Genomic DNA, 12,962 nt, shown 5'->3' on the forward strand with positions numbered 1-12,962 from the left:
AGTTCTTTCTGTCTTTCATTCACTTTCCTCTTACTCTGCTTGTCTGGAAGCCAAGATTAGATTGCTTTGTTTTCAGGCATGGATTTGACAACAATGTACATATTATTTCTAAAACTGCTACCACCCCCAAGCTCCCCCCGCCCTTTTTTTTTCTTTGAGAGAAAGACTGTGCATGAGGCCACAGCACCAAAACTTCCTCCAGTGCAGTGGGGGCCAGGTTCAAACTTGGGTTGCACACATGGCAAAGCAACGAACTATCCAAGTGAGGTATTTTGTCAGCCCTACCATTGCTTTTTTTTTTCCCTTTTGTCTCCAGGGTTATTGCTGGGGCTTGGTGCCTGAACTAGGAATCCACTGCTCCTGGAGGCCATCTTTTTCCATTGTTGTTGGATAGAGCAGAGAGAAATTGAGAGAGGAGGAGAAGACAGGGAGGGGGAGAGAAAGATAGACACCTGCAGACCTGCTACACTGCTTGTGAATCGACACCCCTGCAGGTGAGGAGCTGGGGGCTAGAACCAAGATCACTGAGCTTCGAACTATGTGCAGTTAACTCAGTATGCTACCATCGGGACCCTTCACCATTACTTATTAACTGAGGTAAAACTTAATACATAGTAATCTCTCACTTATCTGTGAATTTAAGCCGGTTTTACTATAGACTAAACGATATGAACAGAAGTCCCTTTGGCCCATCTTCTGCTGACAAAATAAGACCAAATTTCTAGCTAAAGACCCAACATATATCTAATATTAAATAGCAATGTATTTTAATTCATTTTTTTCCTTTTGTTATAAGGGTTTTACTGCTTCAGGTCAACCTTTCCAGATATCAAGATAAGATGGTTAGAGAGACTGACAAGACACCACAGCACTAGCTTCAGGGCTGTAGGGGCCAGAGGAATCTACCCATACACCCAATAAAGCAGGCACCCTGCTAAAGTGTGCTCTCTTATCTGCCCCATTCATTTCTTTCCTAGCTCATTTATTATCCCGTTCAGAAGGAGTAAGGACCCATCTTGGCAGCTCAGAGCCTATGGCTGGAGCCAACACTGCATCTGTTTTTAAAAATGGTAAGGGGAGGTAAGGAAGAAAAAAGGTGGTGGTGGGGAAACAGTAGTTAAAGAAAGTACCTTTAAAAGGTTGAGGAGACAGTATAATGGTAATGCAAGAGACTTTCATGCCTGAGGCACCAGAATCAATTCCCTGCACCACTTCTCAGAGCTGAGAAGTGCTCTGGTAGAACAAACAAATCAGCATCAAGGGGCGCAGCAAAATAGCTCACCTGGATAGTACATGGCTTTGCCATGTGTGATGTATGTTTGCACCTAGCATATTGAAGGAAGTTATGGTGCTGTGGTCACTTTACACACTCTGACTCTATCCAAAAAATTAGAAATTCATTGTATATATACACAATGGAATACTACTCAGCTATTGAGGATGATGACTTCACCTTCTTCACCTCATCATGGATGGAGATTTAAGGAATCATGTTAAAGGAGGTCTCGAAACTTTACATCAGGCTCAACCTGACGCTGTTGACTGGCTACGGAAGAAGGGCAAACGCTAGAAGAAGAAGAAGTCAGAAAGAGAAAGACAAATATGGGATGATCTCACTCATGGACAAAAGCTGAGAAATTAGAACAGAAGGCAAGGCCAAGTGGAGGCACATCTGATTGAGTGCATATTACAATACACCAGGACCTGGGTTTGAGCTCCTGGTCCCTTCCTGCATGTGGAAGGCTTTTTGAGTGGGAAAGCAGGGCTTCAGGTCTCTCTCTTGCTGTCACCCCCTTCCCTCTTGATTTCTGTTTGTCTCTATCCAACAGAGAAAGATTTAAAAAAAAAATGAACAGAAGGAGAAACATAGCTGAGCTTGGACTAGGTTTGGTGTATTGCACCAAAGTAAAGGACTAGGGGGGAAGGGGGTCCTTTCAGGTCCTAGTGCATGATGGTGAAGGAAGATCTAGGCTGGGGGTGAGAGTGTTTTGCAGAAAACAAGTATTTTTTTTTAACACATGTACCAATAACTCTATCTACGATAAACCATTAACTCCCCCCAAATAGAAATATTTTTAAATAAATAAATAGCACCAGGAGAAGCCCTAGACTCTGTCCCTCTTTGTAGGCCCCTCTATCTGAGTGAAAAAATGGCCCAGGAATAGTGGGATTGTGCATGTTCTAGGCCCGTCTCTATAAAAAAAAAAGGAAATCAGTCAAGTGGCTGGAAAGTGGAGATTAAAAAGAACACTATGAAAGCAGGTTTACCAAGGCCTGCCCTTAATTATCTCTTTGATGTAGTTCACACAACCCCCAGCTTAATCACTATTCCTCTCACTGTTTCTTTCTTCCTTTTTATTGTCACAAAGGTTATTACTGGGGGGTGGTGCCTGCTCAATAAGTCCACTACTTCTGGTGGCCTTATTTTTCTCCCCCTTTTCTTTTTACTTGATAGAAGAGAGAGAAATTGAGCAGAAGATGGAAAAGATAGAGGGGGAAAAGACAGACATCTGCAGACCTGCCTTACTGTTGTCTCCACTCACTGCAAAGGTTATCTCTGAAAAGATAGCAATCTTTATTTTGTTTACTGGAGTATCTATCCCCAGTATCTTGAATAGTTCCTTCCATGTATGTGTACGGTGACTTTTTTTAATATATAAAATGTAACATTAGCTATTATGGTCATTATTCCAAGATTTTTTCTTTTAAATATTTTTTTTATTTTGGATAGAGACAAAGAGGGAAGGGATAGAGAAACACACCTGCAGCACTGTCCCACCACTCATGAAGATTCTCCCCTGCAGATGGGGACCAAGGACTTGAACTTGTGTTCTTGCACACTATAATGTCTGATTTCAACGAGGTTCACCATCACCTGGCCCCTCATTATGCCAAGACTTTTAAATTACCAAATAATTTATTCATGCCAGGTCCTTCATCTAATATAACTTTCTCTACATGCCTTTAGAAATGCATTTGACATGTGGAGAGACACTAGAGTGCAACTGCTTAAAAGTACAGACTGAACCCACTTGCAGTGGCCAAGTGTTTTTCTCCCCCTCTCTATTCCTTCCCACCCTATCAAATCTATAAGCACTATTACTACTATGATTAGATCCATAAACAAACACTTTTTGTTGGTAGAATACAGGAAAACAACTAAATTGATATCTTCATTACCAGTTAATCATATCCTGATGAACGGTTTTATTGTTTTGCCACAGCATATAATGATCTCACAGAATGGGGTTACCAAGTTTACTGAATAGGCAACAGGATTTCAGATTAGCAGCACTGTGTTATTATTCACACTGAATTATCTCATTAGAATTCTAAAGGTGGGTGGGTCAGGGTTCTTAGTTCACCGTTTAGTAATGTCAGGACTCTTGATGACTATCTCTGCAGATGACTTGGTTTGCCCATCATGGCTACAAGCTCTAAACATTAAGTCTTCTCACAAATACACTGGGACAGGGACAACTTGGTGGGTTGTGTTTTCTTTTTATCAGTGAGGAAAATCTTATGCAGAAAATCTGCCGATACCCTTCACATGGTCACTCTGTTCCAATAGTCAATGAAAAACAAAAAGGGGGAGTCGGGCGGTAGCGCAGCAGGTTAAGTGCAGGTAGCGCAAAGTGCAAGGACCAGCATAAGGATCTTGGTTCGAGCCCCCGGCTCCCCACCTGCAGAGGGGTCACTTCACAGGCGGTGAAATATGTCTGCAGGTGTCTACTTTTCTCTTCTCCTCCTGTCTTCCCCTCCTCTCTCCATTTCTCTGTCCTATTCAACAACACTGACATGAATAACAACAATAATAACTACAACAGTAAAACAACAAGGGCAACAAAAGGGAATAAATAAAATTAAAAAAAAAAAAAAAGAAATCCTGTATTCTGGCAGCCAAAAGGCATAGGAATGGCTTTTTATCATAAGCAACTACTCCCCCCCCCTTCTATTTGATTTGATAGGATGGAAACTGAGAGAAGGGCAAGTAGAAAGAGAGATACAAAAACCTGCAGACCTGCTTTACTTCCCCCCACCCCCGCCCCCGCAGGTGGGGAGCTCGGGCTAGAACCCCTGCACATGGTAATGTGTGTGTTCCACTGGGTGCACATTGCCCAGCCTCCAAGCAACTACTTTTATTTGATATAATTAATGATTATAACCATCTTTGGATTGGAAAAAAGAATTCAGAGTTACATTCTAGACCAAATAAACCATAACTCTCTAGGTATATGAATAATTTGATTTTCCTGTTTAATGTGGACTGTTTTTAAGGTTCTACAGGTGAATTTTATGGTCAGTTTTAGAGCATTTGTAGTAAAACATTACAAAATGTTTCATAATATGTTACACAGTCTTGATAGTCTATCAACTGTTAAGTTACGATAAAACAATTTGCTACATATTAAACTGCCTCATTACATTTTAAACAAAGCCTACCTACCACTTCTGCAAGCTGAATTCCAATAAAAATGATTTTATATTAGAAATGATAATTCATAAAATGTAAATGAACCAAATGTAGCAATAACACTTACGAACATACAGGCATTAGTGTATATGACTAGGCGATGGTGCTGTCAGTTTTCTCTCCTGGTAATCTGAAGAATTATAACTCATTTAGACAGGAAAGAACTTATGTTGTATCTAACTATCACTTTACTGGGTATCTTACCACAAAAGTTACACAGTTCAGAAAATAAATCTATTTGCAAACAGGTAAGTCACACAAATAGATATGGAAAACTTTATGTAAGACTGAAAGCTTAAAATACTGATCTTCCCCACACTGTGTATATCTCATTTACTTTTATCTTTCCCCATTTTAAAGTCTGCATTTTCTTTAATACCGTGTAGCGATTTTTTTGTTGTTGTTGTTGACAGAGTCCTTAAGTGTTCTAATAGCTTTTCCCTATACACCTTATGATTTTTATGCCACTGAATTTTTATGTTTTTACTTTATAATGAAATGTTAAAATTGTCAGTATACAGATGGAGGATGTGGTTTCAAACCCAATGCCTTGAACTTATTAAGTACAGTATTCTACATTAATTATACTCTCGACACCAATATAGATTCCTTAAATATACCATACTCGAGTAAAAAAAAAAACTTCTTGGAATTATATATTACCCAAAGTTCTAATGAGAAATAAATATTAGAAGGGGCTTAGTATTCACAGCACTCAATCCAAATTAGAGAAAAAAGATTTTTGTTGTATACATATCAAAGCTGGAGAAGTTAAAAGCTCTGTGACCATATGTTGGTGAAAATGCAGAGAACTGGAACTCTACTGCTATATGGGAGGGAAAGGACAACTCTTCTGGAAAGACATCTTGTATTCTAAGTACAGTGATTGTAGATGCATACACCTCAAGCCCTCTATCACTGCTGACTAGGCACCTAAGAGAAATACGTACCAAGAGACACATTGTTTATGGCAAGGGAAAACTGAGGTAACTTAAATGTTTCCACAATGGAACGAAACAAACACAGTAATGTAAAATAAGAAAAATTCTTAAATAGATCAATCTCACACACTTTATAATAATGAAATAGGACTGGTGGAAATAGCTCACTTGTATAGCTTGCTGCTTTTTCCTGTGTGAGACCCAGATTTACGTCTGGCCCCACTGTATTGAAGGGAGCTTCTGTGCTGTGGTCTCTTTTTTTTTTTATTTTTATAAAAAAATTTTTAAAAATCTAATAATGAAAAAGATAGTCTGTTCATATAAAGTTCAAAACCATGCCTGCCATTTTTTAAATGGTTTAGCATATATATGTATATCCATCTATTGATGTATAAAAACATGTCAGCAGGGAGTTGGGCAGTAGCACAGCGGGTTAAGTGCAGGTGGCGCCAAGCACAAGGGCCGGCATAAGGATTCGTGGTTCGAGCCCCCAGCTCCCCATCTGCGAGGCAGTTGCTTCACAAGCGGTGAAGCAGGTCTGCAGGTGTCTATCTTTCTCTCCTCCTCTCTGTCTTCCCCTCCTCTCTCCATTTCTCTCTGTCCTATCCAACAATGACAACAATAATAACTACAACAATAAAACAACAAGGGCAACAAAAGGGAGTAAATACTAAAAAAAAAAAAAAACATGTCAGCATATTAACTATTAGGAATCTACATGACAAGTGTATAAAGATTTGTTGTACCACTGTCCTTTGGCTTTGAGACTTATCAAATAAAGAGGAAAAATGGGAGTTCAGCGGTAGTTCAGTGGGTTAAGTGCATGTGGCGCAAAGCACAAGGACCAGCATAAGGATCCCAGTTAGAGTCTCTGGCTCTCCACCTGCAGGGGAGTCGTTTCACAGGCGGCGAAGCAGGTCTGCAGGTGTCTATCTTTCTCTCCTCCTCTCTGTCCTCCCCTCCTCTCTCCATTTCTCTCTGTCCTATCCAACAATGATGGCATCAATAACAACAATAATAACTACAACAATAAGGCAACAAGGGCAACAAAAGGGAATAAGTAAATATTTTAAAAAGAGGAAAAAAGTGTATTTCACAAAAGCAAAATGGTAAGCTATGTGAAGGGACATATGAAAGTATTTCCAAATAAAATATAAAACTTTTATTTTATAAAATACTATGTATATTTTTATTTCCTGTACATTGACATAAAATACTATATATTTTTTAATAAAAATGTAAACACTGATAAGACCAGAGGATAAGAGGGGTATATAATTCCTCACAGATCCCAGCACCAGAATTCCATATTCCATCCCCACCCCTGATAGCCTTCCTATTCTTTAACCCTCTCGGAGTATGGACCCAGTGTCATTATGGGGTGCAGAGGGTGGGAGGTCTGGCTTCTATTAAAAAGAAACAGGCTGGGAGTATGGATCGACTTATCAATGCCCATGTCCAACAGAGAAGCAATTAAGAGAAGCCAGACCTCCCACCCTCTGCAACCCAAAATGATCCTGGGTCCATACTCCCAGAGGGATAAAGAGTAGGGAAGCTTCCAATGAAGGGGCTGGGATATGGAACTCTGGTAGTGGGAACTGTATGGAATTATACCCCTCTTATCTTACAATCTTGTCAATCATCATTAAATCAATAAAATTAAAAAATCAAAAGGAATATTTCCCTGTTTGTAGGAGAAGGGAAATGAAAGAGAATGAGAGAAGTTATTCTAGCTCATGATGCTGGGGATTGAACCCAGGACATCTTACATGCAAGTGCTGGGTGCTATTGACACATTATCTCAATTGCTCTCATTTAAATATGTAATACATACACTATTTGTAAATTTTTAAAGAGTTATAGTCTCACACAGGTGCAATTTCACCACTCTAGGACTTTTCTCTTTTTAAGATAGAGATACAAAATGAAGAAGAGATACCACAGCACCAAAGCTTCTTCTGGTATAATACCAGGGTTCAAATCTGAGCCACAAGCATGGCAAAGAAGGCATCCTATCTGGTAAGGCCAGATACCTGGCCCAAAAACATTTGTTTATAGATTCTACAATCTGGTGTTGGAATTAAACATTCAAGGCAAGAAAGATCAGGACACCATATGATCAATTTTTAATAATCATCTTGAAACTTATAAGAACTACAGTGGTACCTCTGGGAGGTGGGAGGGTAGGGATACAGAACTTTGGTGGTGGGTGTGGTGTGGAACAAACTACGAATGAATAATTTTTTAAAATTATATATATACACACTTGTTAAACTTTATAACAAGCAAAGCTACTCAAGGGCTTTTGCTTTGTAGGCATTTTACTTAAGATCAACCTATCAAAAAGTGTTTACTGATGATTAGTGAAATTAGTGACAAAATATTACCTGGGGGTTAGGTGGTGGTGCACCTGATAGAGCACACAAGTTACCATGCACAACGACCAGGGTAAAAGACACTGGTCCCCACCTGCAGGGGGAAAGCTTCAAGAGTGGTAAAGCAGTGCTATAGGTGTCTCTGTGTTTTTCTCCCACTCTTTTTCAGTCACATCCTTTATCAAAAATATAAATCTTAAAAGATAATCCAATTTTTACATAAGATTCTCTTACATAAATAAGCACTTGATGTTAGGAAACATAATCTTCCAAAAATTCAAATGAACTGCAACATGAGGTCAACTTTTATTTTTGGCAGATATTCTCCAGCATATAATATTTAAAACTTTATAGTAACAAACTGTATGAAAGTTTTATAAAGATTCAAATATACACCAGTTTTTGTTGTTTTTTTTTTTCCTCCTCCAGGGTTATTGCTGGGCTCGGTGCCTGCACCATGAATCCACCGATCCTGGAGGCCATTTTTTCCCCCTTTTTTGTTGCCCTTGTTGTAGCTTCGTTGTGGTTATTATCATTGCCCTTGTTGACGCAATTCGTTGTTGGATAGGACAGAGAGAAATGGAGAGAGGAGGGGAAGACAGAGAGCGAGGGGAGAGAAAGATAGACACCTGCAGACCTGCTTCACCGCCTGTGAAGTGACTCCCCTGCAGGTGGGGAGCCGGGGGCTCGAACCGGGATCCTTACGCCGGTCCCTGCGCTTTGCGCCACATGCGCTTAACCCACTGCGCCACCGCCCGACCCCATATACACCAGTTTTAAGGCCCATGTATAAATTATGCCTATTCAGTATAGTTCTATCAATCCAGTTGCTTCTCATCTTCTTCTGTGTCATCTAAATCAATATCAAAATCTAAATCGTCATCACTTTCTTCATTTCTTCTAGACCGTCTTTTGTGTTTGTCATGTAGATTATTTTCAATGTTTTCTGTCTTTTCTGTTTCTTTATTAAACCTAAAGAATTAATCAAAATTTTGAATTATTTCTCAGGAAATTATATTTTAACTGTGTACAATAATAACTTGACACTACATTTCTTGATTAAAAGGAAGCTAAAGAAATGAGTATAGAGAAAAAGATCCTTGACAGTAAACATAACCAAGACCTAACCAGTTAAAATATTCCTAATAAAGTAGACTCAAAGAGATTATTATGTTAAGCCTATTGTGACTATTAAAGTTGTTATATAAAGAGTACTTCTTTGTAAAGAGTATCCACATGGATAAAAGTCCCATTCTTAAAAAAAAAAAAAAAAAAAAAATACATTAGTGTGACATACTGCAACTTAAAGACTCTCCAGACTACTTAATGTATCTTTGAGGAAATTTATGTATCAGTTAGCAGAAGAGCGAAACCCAAACATAGGAAAGAAATTACTCACGGAATAACAATGTCTTCTTTCTTTCCACACTTTGCACAAACCTCAAGTTTGCATGCACATGGTCTACACATAATGTGATAAGAATCCTTCACAGTCTTTTGCAAACATTTAACACTAAAAGTGGAAAAAGAAAATTAAACGTTTAATTATTTACCCAAGATTACCTGATGAGATAAGGAATTAGTTAAATATGCACTTGAAAAACATGAAAATAAAGACTCAGATTCAATCTCAGATATTTAGTTACATTAGATTAACTTTTAAACTGCTACCCTGGGTCTTTGGTTGCCAACTACTTCAAGAGAAAGAGACAAAAGACACAGACACACACACACACACAGACACACACACACACACACACACACACACACACAGACACACACACACACACACACACACACACACCATGAAACCAGAACATTGTTTATGGTGGTGCAGGGGAATGAACCTGTGACTTTGGAGCCTCAAGCATTAAACCATAACTCTATCTCCTTTGTCCTGCCCACATCAAGAAATTCTTAAACATACAATCACTCTGTGGAAGGATTTTTCTAGTGCTCTTATAGCTGGTTGAAACTGTAATGTCAGTTCGGAGTGAAGGAATTCTTTTTTGTTTAAAATAATTTATTATTTTTATTTACTTTTAAATCTTTTTATTTTATTTACTATTGGACAGAGACAGAGAGAAATTGAGAGGGTAGGGGAGACAGAAAGAAAGAGAGACAGAGAGACACCTGCAGTCTTGTTTCACCAATCGTGAAGCTTTCCCCCTGCAAGTGGGAACCAGGGGCTTGAACAATGGTTCTTGCACACTGTAATGTGTGTGCTTAACCAGGCTGCCACTGCCTGGCCTGGAGGAATTCTACTGTAGAAGCTTAGTTATGTTATTTTCAAATGTAGATTAATTCTGAAAATGAGATGAGGAAAAAAAGCTAAATCTAAAAACTCCTTACCAGTGGAGAAAGCACTGACTTAAATCTGGCTAGTAAATACATACTACTGTTTACTACTATGTTTTGCCTCATCATCTCCCATAATGCCTCAGTCTCCAGTGTTTTTTTGTCTTTAGGTAAAACGGTATTTCAAATGGTAGATTTTGGAAGGCATACATATTGACAAATTTCTGTTTCTTTTTCATATATTAGTTTAAGTCTTGTTATGCAGAGAGGAGCAGAAGGGGTATCTCAGTAAAAAAAGGTTAGAGAGAAAATTACTTTTTCTCCCTGCACACTAAACTCCTAGTGAGGTAGGCTAGATAGGTCAGGGGGGAAGGTGTTGGTTTCCATAGCCATCTCAATGCAAAACCAGAAGTCCTAGAAGGACTATGACTAACTGCTTCCTTTTTCCCTCCTTAAATATACTAGAGCACTGCTCAACTCTGGCTCATGGTGGCACTGCAGATTGGACCTGAGACCTTCAAGCTTCAGAAGTCTTCTTCAGAACCATTATGCTGTTTCCTTAGCCCAACTATTTCCTTCAGGTCCAAGTAGTGAACAAGAACTGGAAGAAACCAATTGGAGCCAAGATAGTGACTGGAATGCCCAGAACATGACCCTATTATACTATTATTTTTAGTATTCAGTCATATTATACTATAATTTCCATCCAGGCTGGGGAGGAGGGACATGACAGCTCTAAATGGACAAATATGGTCAGAAAAGAGGAGGACTCTAAATCCCAGGAAATTTAACCTTTCTGAGGCAACTGTCTCCTCATCCTACCCCCTAGTAAAAGCATTTAGCCCACCATTTCCAAGAGAACCCTGCCTCTCCCAGGTAGTCCCCAATCTAATCAGACCCCCCCAAAACTAGTATCATGGGATTTTCCCTACAACTCGCCTACACTCTCCTGCACATGCAGCTTTGCTTTCCTGCTTCCAATAATTCTAATCTGTCAGTTACTGTCTTTGCCCGAGTTTTCTCCGCTCTCTGACAAGAACCTGTACCTGAGTTTGAGGTGCATTTTCGCTTGCTTCCCTGAAGACTTTTCCCTACCATCCCCTAAGAAGAGACAACCGAACCCCATCCAGCACTAGGAATACCACAGCTGTCATTTCTACAAACTCATAGGTAAAACATCTGAAAGGTCACAGACTTTTTGATGATGTTGTTGGGATAATAACAGGACTGTCTTCTGATTTTTTTTTTTTTTTTGGTTGTTCTTGTTTTAATGAGAAACCAAAGCACTGCTTATCTTTGGCAAGTTAATACTAGCAATAGTAGTAACACAGATATACCCGTATAGTAAGTGGTTCTGAGGGGGGAAAAAGGTGAGAAGTACTGATCTAGACAATAGAAAACAAGGGGGGAAGGGGAAACAGATCCTATGTTTCCAGTAGTTGCTGGAAGGGTATTATACTCTGCCCCAGCTTTTTTGGTACTGCCTTCTCTTCCTGGTAGTTTAACCTTTATCATAATTCAGCTCACATGTGTGCTATGACTATGTGCTTTCGTAAACAGTGAGCCATGGCACTCCACCCTTGTGTACAAGTAATAGAAACTCAACAGAGCTAGAATTCAGTGAAGTCTTAATACCCAGAGTCTGAAACCATACTCCCCATACCAAAAGAACAAAAGAAAACCATATTGTGATATGCTGTCTAGAAAACATTTTAAAATATGAGCCCCTGGGTTCAATCCCCAGCATCTTCACCAACAAAACAAACAAAAAAAGAACAACTAGAAAGAAAATGCTTTCAAGACTCGATATTCCCCAAATTTCAAGAACTAAGCACAAGAAGTTAAATTCACTTCTCTGTGGCCCTAGAGTAGGTCTTTGAAAGTGAAGAAACTGTACTATCTTGGGGGCAGGGCATTAGCAAACCTGGCTAAGCATACATGTTCAAAGCCCCTCTTCACCTGTAGGGGGGAGCTTCAAGAGTGCTTCGGGTCTCTCTCTCCTCTTTCCTTTTCAATATCTCTTTCCTATCAAATAAAATATTAACATACAAAAGTCAGTGGCATTCCTCTATGCAAAAACTAAGTTAGAAGAAGCTGAAATCCAGAAATCAATTCCTTTTACTATAGCAACAAAAACAATAAAATATCGGGGAATAAACCTAACCAAAGAAGTGAAAGACTTGTATACTGAAAACTATGAGTCACTACTCAAGGAAATAGAGAAAGACACAAAGAAGTGGAAAGATATTCCATGTTCATGGGTTGGAAGAATAAACATCATCAAAATGAATATACTACCCAGAGCCATCTACAAATTTAATGCTATACCCATCAAGATCCCAACCACATTTTTTAGGAGACTAGAACAAATGCTACAAATGTTTATCTGGAACCAGAAAAGACCTAGAATTGCCAAAACAATCTTGAGAAGAAAGAACAGAACTGGAAGCATCACACTTCCAGATCTCAAATTGTATTATAGGGCCATTGATATCAAAACTGCTTGGTACTGGAACATGACTAGACACACTGACCAGTGGAGTAGAATTGAGATCCTGGAAGTAAGCCCCCACACCTATAGACATCTAATATTTGACAAAGGTGCCCAGACTATTAAATAGAGAAAGATAAGTCTCTTCAACAAATGGTGTTGGAAAAAAATATGGCTTGAAACATACAGAAGAATGAAACTGAACCACTATATTTCTCCAAACACAAAAGTAAATTCCAAGTGGATCAAGGACTTGGATGTTAGACCAGAAACTATCAGATACTTAGAGGAAAATATTGGCAGAACTCTTTTCTGCATAAATTTTAAAGACATCTTCAATGAAATGAATACAATTACAAGGAAGACTAAGGCAAGTGTATACC

General features: G+C 39.0%; 1 protein-coding gene across 1 annotated transcript in view; it reads right to left on the minus strand.

The window, feature by feature from the left end:
• Nucleotides 1-8,077: 8,077 nt before the first annotated feature.
• The window catches only part of C10H9orf85 (chromosome 10 C9orf85 homolog), a 49,874-nt gene continuing 44,989 nt past the window's right edge, over nucleotides 8,078-12,962 (minus strand). Inside the window, exons 3-5 of the mRNA XM_007531241.3 lie at nucleotides 9,190-9,303; nucleotides 8,554-8,762; nucleotides 8,078-8,178 (exon numbers count right to left, since the gene is read on the minus strand). Coding sequence (XP_007531303.2) covers nucleotides 8,609-8,762; nucleotides 9,190-9,303 — 268 coding nt within the window. The 3' untranslated portion in view covers nucleotides 8,078-8,178; nucleotides 8,554-8,608. The remainder of the gene's footprint in view (nucleotides 8,179-8,553; nucleotides 8,763-9,189; nucleotides 9,304-12,962) is intronic.

The sequence above is a fragment of the Erinaceus europaeus genome, chromosome 10, assembly GCF_950295315.1.
Source record: "Erinaceus europaeus chromosome 10, mEriEur2.1, whole genome shotgun sequence".
NCBI classification, from domain to species: Eukaryota; Metazoa; Chordata; class Mammalia; order Eulipotyphla; family Erinaceidae; genus Erinaceus; species Erinaceus europaeus.